At 52.3% G+C, this 14995-nt stretch overlaps 1 protein-coding gene across 2 annotated transcripts; it reads right to left on the bottom strand.

Moving 5' to 3' along the window:
• Positions 1 to 679: 679 nt before the first annotated feature.
• CCDC42 (coiled-coil domain containing 42) lies at positions 680 to 14312 on the bottom strand (the record flags this gene model as incomplete). 2 transcript variants are annotated; one of them, XM_079906029.1, is made up of 7 exons in its annotated part: positions 680 to 1509; positions 6121 to 6279; positions 6382 to 6603; positions 10816 to 11013; positions 13416 to 13520; positions 13829 to 13934; positions 14230 to 14312. In XM_079906029.1, the coding sequence occupies 7 exons, from the start codon at positions 14310 to 14312 to the stop codon at positions 1432 to 1434; spliced, it is 951 nt and encodes a 316-aa protein (XP_079762155.1). In that variant the 3' UTR covers positions 680 to 1431. The 2 variants fall into 2 exon arrangements, with proteins under 2 accessions (XP_079762155.1, XP_079762156.1); XM_079906030.1 differs by lacking the exon at positions 6382 to 6603.
• Between the last annotated feature and the right edge of the window lie 683 nt (positions 14313 to 14995).

The raw sequence follows: 14995 nt of genomic DNA, 5'->3' as shown, positions 1-14995 counted from the left end.
GGGGTCCAATCCCCTGAGCAAAGCCGCGGATGCCCATCTGCATCTCCCTCCTGCTGGTTCTGCTCCTCTGACTGCACGCGGACTCTACAGGTGGGGTTACGGATAGGTATGACCTCACGTGGTGGGATCCCAGGTCCTTGAAAGTGTCTGGTTTACCCTAAAGGGGTGGTTCTCAAACTTGAGCTTGTATCCGAATCACCTGGAGGCCGTGTTAAAACCCAGAAGGCTTCGCCCCACCTCCAGAGCTTCCAGTGCTTGGGTCTGGGATGGGGCCCGAGAATTTGCCTTTCCAATAAACTCCCAGGGGATGTTGACGCTGCTGGAAGATGGTGAACACAAAGGTGAGGGGTGACGGCGGCCCACAGCAGGATCCGGGCAGAGGTGCTGCAGCAGACTCCCCTGGAGGTGGTGGTCTCCCCGCAGGGCCTCTGGGATCACAGGGCCAAGGAGAAACAAGGAGCCCTGTTCAGGCCGCCCCCTCGGGCTGCCCCTGGAGGGGAAAGCAGCCTGGTGGAGGGAGCACAGGCTGGGGGCAGGCAGACCCAATGCGACTCCCGACCCTGTCGCTGGAGCCAGTGTCCTCGGGCAAGTGTCCTGTTTGGTAGTTCAGGTGTTAATGGTGCCACACGGTTCTCACTGGGATGATGTATATAAAACATACGCTCAATAAATGCTGCTCTTTCAGTCCAGTCCCTGACCTGCCTTTTGCCACTGACGACTGGTAACAGTGCCGTTGAGTTTTTGACCGTGAAGTGCGAGACTTCACATTCACCTCCACTCAGTTTAGTTTTGTCGGTTTGAAGCCATCATTCCAGCCTGCTAAGATGCTGTCGCCTGGCAGCCTGCCTGCTATTCCTACATCAGCATTCCTGATACCATATTGCACGTCTTAGGGTCCAGCGGGGGCAGGACAGCAGGGCTTCCTCCCGACGTCAGGGAAGAAACAGTTCCTAACTTACCGCTTCCAGCGCTCGGACCCAGGAAGCTGCCTTCATGGTTTCTACTGAGTCTTTGCACCCCAACTGGAAACACCAACTTAAAAAAAAAATGGAAGTGGTAGAGGAAAGAAGGGTCCTGTGCACTCACTCTGGTGTGTGTTGCCACGCGGATACTTCCTGTGTAAACTGCAAAGCCTAAGAGATACCAGACCTGGGCAGCTTCAAAAGGGGGTGCTTTGGGGGCTCTCCCCTCAGTGGACCCTCTTCCCCATGAATAAACCACCAAAAAGAGAAAGAGGACTTAGGAACAAACTTCTAATAGAATTTAATGTTTTCAGGGATGGGACGGGCTGTGGCCTGAGGGGATAAACAGGGATTTCCGAAAGGCACAGCGGTCCCAGAGGGCTGGACTGGGCTGACTGGACGGCAAGGTCACCAGGTACTTTCTCTCTCCCTTCTCTGTCTCAGAACATTCTGGAACCATGGCTGCTCCTTAAACCCGGACTTGCTGTTGCTCCTTCTTCTTCACCTCTGCCCAGATGTCTGACAGGTCCTGGATAAACTGCTGGATCTAGCAAGGCCAGGGGACCGCAGTTAATCCCAGCAGGCGACAAGCCACCCATCCGGAAATGTCCTGGCATAACCTGGTCGTGAGGAGTCACCATTTCCTGTGACCGACTTTCCCTCATTTGACAATTATTCTAGTTGACATGGAGAATGAGGCTTAGCAGACTAGAAGTGATGAACAAGGACGGAGCTGGGAACCCCTAGAGGAAGACGCAATGAGAGGATGAAGTACAGGCTGACAGTCTAACAAAGGGAGACAAAGGGAGGATCCTAAGCGGACTCAGGCTACACGCACTTAGCAGGAAGGGGTCAGCCAGGGTCAGGGCAGACAGCTCTCCACTATTTAAAAGCCTTCAAGGAGGTCATCTGCTTGAAACCCAGAACTGATGCTCGTTATGATAATCTTGAGTCATCAAGGGAAGTTTAAATTCTATTCACTAACTTTTGTTGTAAAGAACATGCAATCAGTATGACACAGTGGAAAAAGCACAGCCTCACAAGTCAGAAGACCTGGGGTCCTGCAATCTAAGCACCCATCAGCAGATGGGATAAAGAAGATGTGGTATGTATACGTATACATACACACACACACACACACACACACACACACAATGGAATATTACTTGCCATAAAAAAGAATGAAATAATGTCATTTGAAGCAACATGGATGGACCTAGAGATTATCATACAAAGTGAAGTAAGTCAGACAAAGACAAATATTATATGATATCACTTATATGTGGAATCTAAAAACTAGTACAAATGAACTTATTTACAAAACGGAAACAGACTCACAGACATAGAAAACAAACTATGGTTAACGAAGTGGAAAGTGGGGGGAGGGATGAATTGGGCGTATGGGATTAATAGATGCACACTATCGTATATAAAACAGAGAAACAATAAGGATTTACTGTAGAGCACAGGAAACTACATTCAATATCTTATAAAAAACTATAATGGAGGGCTTCCCTGGTGGCGCAGTGGTTGAGAGTCCGCCTGCCGATGCAGGGGACGCGGGTTCATGCCCCGGTCCGGGAAGATCCCATATGCCGCGGAGTGGCTGGGCCTGTGGGCCATGGCCACTGAGCCTGCGCGTCTGGAGCCTGTGCTCCGCAACGGGAGAGGCCACAGTGGTGAGAGGCCCGCGTACCACAAAAAAAAAAAAAAAAAAAAACTATAATGGAAAAGAATTGAAAATAAAAGAATATGGATATATACATACATACGTATAAATGAATCACTTTGTTGTTCATCTGAAACTACAATATTTACAATTTACAATATTGTAAACCAACTATACTTCACTTTAAAAAAGGATGACGACCTGGGGTCCTGATGCAGCTCTGGGGAAATCACTTCATCTTTCTGGGACTCAGTTTATCTTTGAAAAGGGAAGAGGGAGAAAAGGTTGGCCTAGATGGCCTTTAAGATCTCAGTCCTAAAATTTCTCCTTTTCAAGAATGTTCCTAAAGATGGGGCTACACAGACTGTCCAACACTCTCAAAAGCCCAGTTAGTTGCTAATACTGTTACTATTACCAGCACAATTCCTATTTTGCAAGAGAGGAGAGAAACAAACAGTGACTGAATTAGAGCAACTTTCCCAAGGTTACAGAGATGACAAGTCCAGTATTTCCCAAACTATGTTCTTGTAGTAAGTAATCACCTACCCCAAAAAGGGTCTGTGGTCAAGTAAGTTTTAGAAACCTTATCTGCTGGGAGAGTCTCAGGGCAGAACCAGAGCAAAGGCACTGTGAAGTCCTGTATTTTAAAACCAGCCACCTTTGTTTAACTTGAGTTTTCTGAATTTTATAGACCATAGAGCCCGTTTATTTCCCTGGAGGAGACTTACTGCCATCCTGGGATTCTAGGGTTTGCCAAGCACGGTTTGGAAAATGCTGCTCCAGTTGGGGCTTTATTCAGAAACAATAACGCTCGACCTTCTACACACACTATGCTGAATGCAAATCGTCTTGGCCTTTTGCAAAATCACTTTCCCTGAGTGGTACCTCGTTCCTGATTCTAAGTAAGTGGCTGCTTTCTGAAGCCCATGCGTGGATCTGCTGGAGGGACACTGCTGAGAACATCATTTCACTGAGTGTCTCTGAAGCCTCCTCGAAAATGTTCAGCTAGAGGTTAAGTGCTGGGAACGTTTCGCTCTTTCTGAAGAAACCATGTGTTTTCTTATTTTGGTACAAGAACTATGTGTTGCTTTTGCTTCTGGTTACCAGGAAGCTCAGAGCCAACTACTGTCCCTGTTGAACTACTGTCCTCTATAATCCAAGAATCCAGAGTCCACACATCTCTCTCTCGCCTCTGACCTCAGATTTTAACTTATATTTTCCCAGGTCTTTATTTTTCTTTTTTCAGGTTACTTAATCACGTGTGTGTAGGCTCATATCCTACAGGAATGAAGTGGAATATTTAAAAGTAACATTTGGGCAATATGAGGAATTCCTATCGAAGCAAATCAAGGTTGAGAACAGGAATTCCCTGGTAGTCCAGTGGTTAGGACTTGGCACGTTCACTGCTCGATGCTGGGGGCCTGGGTTCGATCTTTGGTGGGGGAACTAAGATCCCACAAGCCGTGCAGCCGAAAAAAAAAAAAAAAAAAGAGGTTGAGAGGGAGTCCGAAAGCTCAGAATTTGGAGTGGATGGACTGTAAGCTACGGTCTGAGCAAGGGATGCTCGCCCACCACCTCCTGCCCCATCTTTCTTTACAACGGCTAAAGGAGAGGGATCTGAGGACGGCTGGGCGTCCTGAGACCCTACTGCCGGGGAGAGGGGTCTACGAGGCCAAAACTCTTCTTATAATAATACTAAGATGTTACTTGTCTTTTTTGCTCTTATTTTCTTGAGAGTCTACAGGGGCTTTTCCCAGAGCGGGATGTTCCCGTGACGTAGGCTAGCACGACAGGCTGAATGCAGAAGCAGGTGTGGCAATCCACCTGTCCTCCAGGAAGCCACGCATTCAAGCGGTTTGCAAGTATCAAATAATGCCACTCGTCCCATAAAATACTTTTTGAAAACGTGTTTTTCATTAAAAATGCTATTTGTGGGGCTTCCCTGGTGGCGCAGTGGTTGAGAATCCGCCTGCCGATGCAGGGGACACGGGTTCGAGCCCTGGTCTGGGAGGATCCCACATGCCGCGGAGCAACTGGACCCGTGAGCCACAACTACTGAGCCTGCACGTCTGGAGCCTGTGCTCCGCAACGAGAGAGGCCGCGACAGTGAGAGGCCCGCGCACCGCGACGAAGAGTGGCCCCCACTGGCCACAACTAGAGAAAGCCCTCGCACAGAAACGAAGACCCAACACAGCCAAAAATAAATAAATAAATAAATTTTCTAAAAAAATGCTATTTGTGTTAATGTGCTTCTTACTGTCATTTCTAAATGAATTATTTTTAATTTTTCTGCTTGAGTTTCTAATAAGGAAACATCAATTGATAGAACCCATATAAACAAAAGCTCTTTGAGGGTCTTCAATAAATTTTATGAGTGTAAAGGTATCCTGCTACCAAAAAAGTTTGAGGATCGCTATTTCAGAACAACTTTTCTTACAAATTCCCTTTACAGTCTTTGGACTGTTAATAATTCTGCTCCAATAAGCCTTACGATGCAGGCTGATTCTTGGGTTTAAGGAAATCCTACTTCCCGGCTGGTCAGTGGGTGAAATTCTTTACATTTCACGAGTTTCACTTTTTTTTTTTTTTTTTTTAAACAGAGGAAGCACCTCTCAGTCAATTGCTTTTATCGGCTTCTGTTCCATATTCATTCACCAAATACTTACAGAGTGCCTGCTATCTGCCTGGCATTGTTCTAGATGCTGGGGATACAGCAGGAAAAAAGCAAACAGAAATCCCAGCCTTTGGGAGCCTACTTTCTACTATTTCATGGCAGAGCTAAAGGCTTTTGCCAAAAAGGATAAATAATTAATCATGGTTCTCTGCATGTTACAAGAAGCACGGCTACTGCATCTGCTGGCGTAGCTTCCCAAACAGCGGGATGCGGGTGCCTTTGGTCAGAAGTGAGACAATTTCAGGTGGCACACGGACATGGCATCCCATAGCTTTGAATCATACAGTGAAAAAGTCATTTCCTTTCAATTACTTCAAAGAGAAAAATCTCAGAATGGTACTAATATGACTCTGACCCTTCCCTGCCCTTGCTGATTTCCCTCCCCGCACCACCTGCCAATTTTCTCTTTTCCCCAAGCGTGGGGGTCAGTCACAAGCCTTCAGCATCTCACTAGAACTTAATAAGACTGTTTTGTGTAACTAATGAATGCAGTAGCGGGTCCCTGCTACTGCCCGTGCTGATTGGGGCCAACAGAACCTTAGAGCTAATGCAGTGGTTCTCAAAGTGTGGAACCCAGACCAGCACCATCACCTGGAAACTTGCTGAAAATGGAAATTCATGGCTCTTCATCTCAGACCCACCGAGTCTGAGACTCTGGGGGCGGGATTCAGTGATACGCCCCAGCCCCCAGGTGATTCTGATGCTGTGAAAATTTGAGAACCACTACTCTGTAGGAATCGCGCCTCTGCCCAACCCAGGGAGAACCATCGTGGCTCACTCGAGCCAGCTGGCCAGGCACTCCGGCCTCCTCTTACCGTGTCCAGCTGTTTGTGCGTGTCCTCCAGGGACACGGAGCTCGCCTCCTTCAGCTGCTTGCTCACGATCTGGAAGAGGTTCAGCGTTGCCATCTTAATGGTGCCAAGCAAGAGGGTCTTCTTGGCGGCGGTGTTCTGGATGTGTGCCCAGCGAGATTCCTGGGGAGGAGAATGAGGGCGGGGCGTGAGCGCTAGGAGTGTGTGTGCGTGTGTGTGTGTGTGTTTGTGTGTGTGTGCCCCTTACCCACCCGGGGCGCTCACCCAGATGATGACGTCGCTGCGGGCGCGGTCGAAGCGCATCTGCAGGCGCGCCAGCTCGTTGTTGTGCTGCAGGATCTCGTCGTCCTTCTCCTCCTTGTAGCGCGCCAGCCGGGCCTTGGCGCGCTCGACCTTCTCCTGGCCCTCCTGCGCCGACTGCATGAGGTCGTGGTGCATGCTCACCAGCGTCTTGTAGCGCGCGATCACCTCGTGGATCTCTTCGAACTGCGGGAGGGGATGGGCGGGGGTGGGGGGGAGGGGAGGGACGGACTCGGACCAGTGCACCGCCACCCAAGGGGTCCGACCCCACTCTGCGCCCTCCACTCCCAGCCTTGATGCCTCTGCCCGGCAGTGAGGCCCTGGGCCAAGGGGCAGAGGCTGTGAGGCCCTTGGAGTCCCCCTGTGCTTCTCCTGAGTTGGTATGGGCCGTGGGCCACGTGTCGGGAGCACGTGCATCTAGACCCAGGGCTCTCAGTCTTGACTGCCGGTTATTAGAATCACCTGGGAGCTTTAACAAAGATACGTGCCAGCCTCCACCCTCAGAGACCCGGATTAATAAACCGCTCTGAAGGTTCCCCAGCTGAACAGGAGAGAAGAAAGCCAGACCCTGCTTTTAGGAAGCCTTACAACTTGGGGTGGTGGGGTAGGACAGACAGACAAGTAAATAGTCAGTTACAACACAGAGCGATAAGACCTCTCGGTGACTGGGGGATGGGCTGCAGGGGACTGTTGGGTGGTATCTTCAGCCTGGTGCTCTCTGGTATTTGTTCAACAGGGGCTGGGGCCTCCCTCCGGCGGGGTCTGGAGAGGGTGGGTACCAGTGGGGCAGGTGGCTGGCCAGGCTCAGCTGCCCCGTCTGCCACAGTGCAGGGCCACGCTGCTCTGGCCCTAACTCAGCAGAACAGAAGCCCTGTAACCCTCCCTCTCTAGAAGGCGCTCTGAGTACCAGCTCCAGGATGCCAACTCACGTCCCCGGGGTGTGGGGGGGTTATCAGCACGTGACTTCCAGCCACCCAGGGGACACTCCCTGAGTTGTCTCTCCATCTCATGACATTTCCAGTGATAGACTGGTGTTCCGGGAACTGGCCTCTCCCCAAATACATCCTCTGTGGGCAAGGGCCACTTAACCCAGCATTAGAGGAAATGGGGACAGCCAGAAAAGGCTTCCTCAGGAAAAGGATGGTTAAAATGAGACCAGAGGTATGACGAGAAGACGGGCGGGCAAAGGCAGGTGGGGGAAAGCGAGGAAGTAGTACAGGTAGACGGAACAGCCTGGGTAAAGATGATGGTGTACGTGTGGCATATCCAGGATGAGCAAGAGAGTTTAATGTGAATGGCCTGGGTTCAAGATGGGGAGGGAGAGATCACCCTGGAGAAGTTAAAAAAGTGCCCAGTAAACCCTGAGGAGTGTGAACTTCATCCACTGAAGGAGAGAGCAGAGAGAGAACTTCCTGTCTGCATTTCTGAGAGATGCAATGGTATACAACAGCTAAAACGAATGGGATACATCAGAGCACCCAGGAGCACCTCTCCAAAACTGAACGCTGATGTCAGAAGTCCCAGGTGCCAACTTGAAGAGGCTCCCACTGTCCAAAGATGGGACCCTTTGAACATCAGTAAGAATAAGTGCGAAGGATTGAACCATATCAAATGTGGTGTTCACGGTGATACTAACAACATTACAGGGCGCGTTCAGAGGATGCTGGAGAACCAGCTCATTATTCTGAAGACTGTAATGAAGAATCAAGCATTTAACAAGATTTTTCTTTAAGACCCACCTTAGTTTAAGGCCCATCAACTAGTCATCATCTAGTTGATGAAGGGAAGTATGAAGTCCTTTTCCAGATGGTAGTATTCTAGCTAATATGTGAAGAGGGGGACTTAGGACATTTCCAGCACCCTAGAAGAATCTTTGGCCCCCTTTCAGTCAGTATCTGCCCCGAGGAAACCAGAATTAGGACTTCTATCCCCCATGATTCATTTCACCTGTTTTGAAACATATCAGTGGAATCATACAGTGTGTCCTCTTTCATGTTTGGCTTCTTTTGATCAGCATAGTAATAACGTCTGGGACACTTGAGAAACACATCAACCAAATGCAGTTTGGGGACCTTATTTGGACCCCAATTGGGACAAACCAGCTGTACAAAAAGCATTTGTGCAATAACTGGGGAAATTTTGACGTCGGCTGGATACAGGTATTGTGGCTATGTGAAAAAGAGCTCTTTTAGAGCCATATAATGAAATACCTATAGATGAAAACAATATCATTTGCTTCAAAATGGCAGCGACGGGGATCTGACAATGAGCTGATGATGGCTGGAATTAGGTGATGAGTAATGGGCATTCAATAGACTATTTTCTCTGCTTTTGTATACGGCTGAAATTTCCCATGATACAAAGCTTTTTTTCTCTTTAAATCATTGATTGGAAAACAGCCATAAAAGGACATGTACATACTCTTCATAGTTTATGGATAATGTAAACTGTGGCCCCAAATAATAACAAGCCTGAGAATGAGAAGCTTAAAAATCTGGATTACTGGTTACCCCTGAGGAGAGGAGAAGCACGGTGTTTGGAAGGGGGGCACACTGGGGGTTTCAATGACCAGTCGTGTTTTATTTTAGGAAAAAAAGGGGCAAATTGGGGGAAATATTAAGATGTGACGAAGCTGTGGAGAGTACTTGGGTGCTGTCATATATTTATGTATACTTTTCAGTACACTTAAAATATTTTGAAAGAAATAAAGGATGAGGAAAGAGAATGAGAGATGGGGACCCCACTGGCTGTAGAATGCTGGACAGACTGGTGGCGAGGCATAACGCAGAGCTGGACTCCTGGTGAGGTACACTGGTGGTCTGGATGAGGAAGGGGCAGGGGCTGGATTCCAGAAATACTTAGGAGGCGGAATAGACCAGATCTGCTGATGGATGGCTGCGGGGAGTGGGGGAGAAGGAGAAGGAGTCCAGGAAGAAGCCGGAGTTCCGGCGAGGCTGTGGGTGGGTGGTCTTGCCCTTCACCAGCACCGGACCCACCCGCAGCAGCGCTGGCCTGGGGGTGGCAGGAAGCAGTCGTGGACTCAATAAATTAGATGTACGGGCCTGACGCTTAGGAGGGAGCTCCAGGCCAGAGAGATCCAGGCCAATCTCCTCCATTCCAAGACACATTTTACTAGCTCTAAATTTGAGTCGTGTCCTATAATCTATCTGCGGCTTTAATATACTAGTCTTCTCTCACTCCCCCACCTCCCCCAAAACCCAATTATTAAATGAACAATTTATCGTACAGTAGGTAGTACCTTAGAATGCAGGAAGTAACACGGACTTGGGACTCATGCATAAATAAATTAGGTTAGTGGTTCTATATGGAAATTGCCAGGACTTTAAAAAGTTGTGTATCCTTTGTCTCCCTGTGCCCCCCACAGGACATGGGTTCACACCCCAGAGGGCATACCTCATACCTCTCTCCACCCTGGTGAAGGGCCCTGCTGCTGTCACATGGGAGGATGGGGGACATAGGTGGATGGCCGTTGACATGGGTGACATCCATCAGAGACCCAGGGAATTCCTCAGGGAGAAAAGTGCAGGGTGTGGGACAAAGACCCGAGGAACTTGAGGAAGAGGAGCCCCAGAGGAGGCTGAGGAGGAAGGGCCAGAGGTAGCCTGAAAGTAGAAGGAGGGAGGAGTCCCAGAGGAAAGGGCACAGGTATATTTCAAGCAGGAGCATGGACAGTGTCAAACACTCCAGAAAGCATGGGTGGGCAGAGGGCAAACAAGTTCCTTAGCTCTGGCAACAAGGCAACTTTATGAAGAACAGTTGTCAGTGGCTTTGTGGGGCCCACCGAAGGGTGGTTAGAAGCAAGGGCTCTGCCACTTATAAGCTGTGCATCCCTGAGCAGGTTACCTAACCTCTCTGAGCCTCCGCTTCTTCCTCGTAACAGGGTGAAATGATGGCTTTCCTCTGGGGGCTAGTGAGTGGACTGAGCAAGGCTACGCTTGCAGCACCCACCCAGCCCAGGGCCCAGCACATGCTAAGTGCCCAGCTCTGCGCAAGGCTGGCGCTTTCTCTGCCCATCTACTCTCAAGTAAACTGAAGAACACCAGGGAGGAGGGGAAGCAGGGAGAGTGTGGGTCACATCCGACGCAGGCCAAGCTGATCGTTGGTGCTCCAAAACAAAACCTCGCTCCTAGACACAGACACGGGACCCATATAGAGACAGGTCCACAGATGTCATACGCGCACAGATACACCGCCAGGTTCCCACCCTTGAGAAATGAGTCCAGCCTCGCCAGGGGCCTCTGCCAGCTGCCCTCCTTGGCTGGAGGCCTTTCCCCGGAGCAGGTGACCATCCCTGCCCCAGTCCCCTCACAGCCCAGGCCCCTGGGGAAGAGTAGGTGGGCCTGAGGAACCTCCCATCCCCCTCGGCCCTCCACGCACCTCGGAGTTCTCCACCACCTTCTCCAGGTACTTGTTGAAGATGGAGTATTCCTGCAGCTTGGCGCTCAGCCTCTGGTGCTCCAGCCGCAGGGCCGCCATCTCCTGCTTGGCCTTGGTCAGCTCTTGCGTGCACTGCCTCTTGAGTTCTCGCTCCTTGTTGGCCTTCTTCAGGGCCCGGATCCGTTTCTGGTCGTTCTCCTGGGGCCAGGGAGATGATGCCAATCGGGCGTGGGTCCTGCCCTCCCTGGTGCCCAGGCTGGTGGGGCTCCCACAAGGCCTCTGTCCACCCTGAGGGTGGACGGCGGTGGCCAGGCTGCCCACGTGGCGGATGAGGTGTAAGGAAGCGCATCTCCAGGGTTATCTGAAGCTGGTTGAGGGGCTTTCCATGGACTGAGGAGGCTGAGAGGACAGAGAGTTAATCCAACATCAGAAGGTGGCCTTATGGGGACGAGACAGGACGTGATCCTGACTCTGCGGAATCTGAGCTCCGGAAGCCCCACGCCCCACTGGGCTCAGTGTCTGGAGAGAACTCAAACCCTGGGAAAGGCTGGGAAAATCTTCTGATAAAGTTTCCATCTCTATTCTTTTTTTTTTTTTGGCCGCACCGCTCCTCTCGCGGGATCCTAGGTCCCCAATCAGGGATCGAACCGGAGCCCCCTGCAGTGGAAGCGCAGAGTCCTAACCGCTGGACCACCAGGGAAATCCCTCATCTCTATCCTTAGTGGTGGCCATTTGTCACAGGGCAGAGACCTGGGCCCAGACCTGGGAAGCCCAAATTTTCTCCTGATTTGGTGCCTCACCTTCTCCAATTGTAGAAATGAGAGGCAGGAGCCCCTCTCTTCCTTTCAAAAGCTGGGGCAACCCTGCTGGAGCTCTAGGGAGACGAGCTAGGAGGTGGGCCTAGTCCGGAGGGCCTGGTGGGGCAAGGCCATTCCGGAGGGGATGTTCCTGTAGCTCAAGACTGGCATCAGGTGGGGACAGGAGGAGATGATGCAGGGAATTCAATGCCCAGAAAGAAAGACACGAGGCTCAGCTGCTGCAAGTGGGCTGGTCCCGTCCTCCTTCCTTCCTTGGGAGGACAAGCTCTCCTCCCAAGATGAGGGGCAGACCTCTCACACTGCCTGTGTGTGGCTCCTTTCCCCCTTCAGGGGCTGTGGTGATTCCACCCAGATGGGTGCCTGTGGTGGTGGCATTTGGAAGACATGGAAGAAGGCACCCGGGGGATTTGCATTCTGCCCTGTGGGTCCAGGAGAGGACAGAGGGGCCCCAAACCAGTGGTTTCCAAGTCCAGCCGGGCATCACAATCCCCTGGGGATACTTTTAACAATACAGTCGACTGGGCCTGACCTCAGGCCTGCTGAAAGCAAGGAGAGGGCAGGGGCCCAGGGTCCGTATCTGTAACAAGCTCTCCAGGATTCCGACGATTTGCAGAACCCCTCACCCCCAAATCTCCTGCCACCCCAAGCACTCCATGAGCTTTTCTCTGGCCAGTAAGAAAGACTGGACCTCTGGAGAATAATGCCTGGTCCATCAGCTTCCTTTCCCACCTGGTTTAGGCAGAGAGAGAGACAAAGATGCTTGAGAACAGGACTGCCCTGTAGCAGAGGCCAGAGGTTACCCCCTGGGGCTGGGCCAGCCCTTCAAGGCTCGGCAGGTGCCCGGTTGGAGCCAGTCTGGAGAAATCTGGATTTTAAAACGGTTAAATCCCTCCTCTCAGGACACACTGAGAGGGGTTGTCTCGTAGGGGACTCCAGTACCTGGTTCTTCAATGCCCCCTGCCTGGGCCTTCAGTGCAAGGATGGAGGGGTAGGGTGAGCTGGGGGGACTAAAACCCTGTCTGGGGGCTTCCCTGGTGGCGCAGTGGTTGAGAATCCGCCTGCCAATGCAGGGGACACGGGTTCAGTTCCTGGTCCAGGAAGATCCCACATGCTGCAGAGCAACTAAGCCCGTGTGCCACAACTACTGAGCCCGTGTGCCACAACTACTGAGCCCGTGTGCCGCAACTACTGAAGCCTGCACACCTAGAGCCCGTGCTCCGCAATGAGAAGCCACCGCGATGAGAACCCCGCGCACCGCAACGAGAAGCCCGCGCACCGCAACGAAGAGTAGCCCCTGCTCGCCGCAACTAGAGAAAGCCCGCGCGCAGCAGCGAAGACCCAACACAGCCAGAAATAAATAAATAAAATAAATAAAAATTTATTTAAAAAATAAAACACTGTCTGATTCATCTTTGTATCCCCAAGTGCCTGGCCCTAACCGTGGCACATTCATTCATTTATTCATCATCCATCATTCATTCATTCACTGGATAAACTGGATGTGCCAACCACAGGCAAGGAAATAGGAAACAGCAATCTAGAGGGGGCAGAGACGGACAGGGCAGCAGGAAACTATCAATGCAAACGGAGCAGTAGGAGGGGGAGATAAAGGGGCAAGCCCCAGGCACTGGTGAGCACCAAGGAGACCTCTAAGCCAGGGCGAGAAGTCGGGGAAATGGAGGCTGAGGAGGGAGGGGGGAGAGGTAGGGAGTGGGAGGAGGGGCAAGCTGACCAACTGCAGAGCGTGGCAGCCCTGCTGCAGCAGGCCACACCCCTTCGTACCCGGATGAACTGCTCAAACTTCTGTATGTGGGCTTTCAGCTGGGCCTCCTTGACTCCCAGCTCCTCCCAGCGCAGGTTCAGGGTTTCCATTCTGCGCTGAAATATCTAGGGGGGAGGGGGGAGCAGAGAGGTCAAGAGGACCCCTGAATGGAAACCAAGGAAGGCCCCAGCATCCCCTGCCCTAGAGCCCCTGTCCCCAGGTGCCCACTTTCCACCCCACGTCTGGTTCAGAGCAGAGCATCGCAGGACACTGGTACCCCAAGACTCGGATCCCTTCTGTGCTGTGCAGAGGAAACACAGGATCAACACCCACGATGCCTGGCTCTAGCCACCACCACCCACAAAACAGAGGGCCGTCCTCAGGCTCTCCCTGAGCCGTGGCCCTCCCCGCATCCAACCCTTGCGTCTCCCACCTCCTTCTTCTGCTCCATGGCATGGTGCATGAGCTTGGCCTCTTTCTTCTTCTCCAGCAGCCGGATGGATGGGGAGTCTGAGTGGTCCTCAGTGCTGGGGAACTTCCTGCCCAAGACACAGGCAATAGGGACTGTGGACTCTGAGCGCCTGGGGCAGCCCGGGACCGGGAGGAACCCATGGAGACAGGCACCCACGGGGAGGGAAGGCGCCCTACCCCATCTGAGCGAAAAGAACGGTGTGCTCAGAGGGAGAGAGGGCCGTGCTGGGGAGCAAGCTGGGGCCGGGGACGGGCGGGATTGGTGCCAGTGTGATTTGCGGTGCTGGGTTATAGGAGCAGGGGGACAGGTGGGAAGGTGGGGCAACGGGTGGGCACGGCGCTCCCAGGCCCTCCGACACTCACTGCAGCAGCTGCAGCAGCCTTTGCCCATACTGCAAGCGGAAGTACTCGGCCAGATCCTCCCCCTCCATGGTGCCCAGACTCATGGCGGCCGTGACCTGACGGCCCAGCGGCCGAACCGTCACAGTGAAACGGGGGTGGCGGAGCTCAGGGGTGGTGGCAGGGCTTGCTTCTCCCCTCCTCCTGCTTTTCAGGGTCCCACAGAGGGTGGGTGTCTGAGAGATTCAGGGAAGATGGCTGGAGGCTGCCTATCGGCAGGCAGCTCAGGATGTGTCGGCTGGGAGATCTGGTTGCCTAGCAACAGGTCTCTGGGTTCTGTGAACCACAAGCGGAACCCAAACTTTGCCCCTTGACCCCTGTCCACACTGACCCCACTCTGGCTGGGGTCTGGCTCTCTGCTCCTTCATTTATCCCTCAGGAACTCTGGGAAGAAGTTCGGCCTGATTTGATGCTGGTGCGGGGGGCCGGGGAGGCAGGGGCTAGGCGTCCATGGCTGCGAAAGGGGGGTTTTGGTAGAGGCGTGTTTTTGCAGGGCAGCCCTGCCCGGGGGGGGGGGCTCCCTCCTGGGCTCAGGTGTGTGTGTGAGGGCGAGGCAGGGGGCTGGGGCTGGGACAGATGGTTGAGGAGGAAAGAACTGAAGGAAGCTGTTTAGCTGAGGCAGGGGTAGGGGTGGACAGGCGCATGGGGCCCGTGGGAGGAGGGGAGAAGGCCCGAAGTTGAGAGACAAGTAGTGGGTGAAGGATGTGTAGGGGTGTATGTGTTGGGGGGG

Source organism: Stenella coeruleoalba (assembly GCF_951394435.1).
Source record: "Stenella coeruleoalba genome assembly, chromosome: 19".
NCBI classification, from domain to species: Eukaryota; Metazoa; Chordata; class Mammalia; order Artiodactyla; family Delphinidae; genus Stenella; species Stenella coeruleoalba.
The sequence above is the reverse complement of the archived record's forward strand: the minus strand, read 5'-3'. Positions and strand labels throughout refer to the sequence as shown.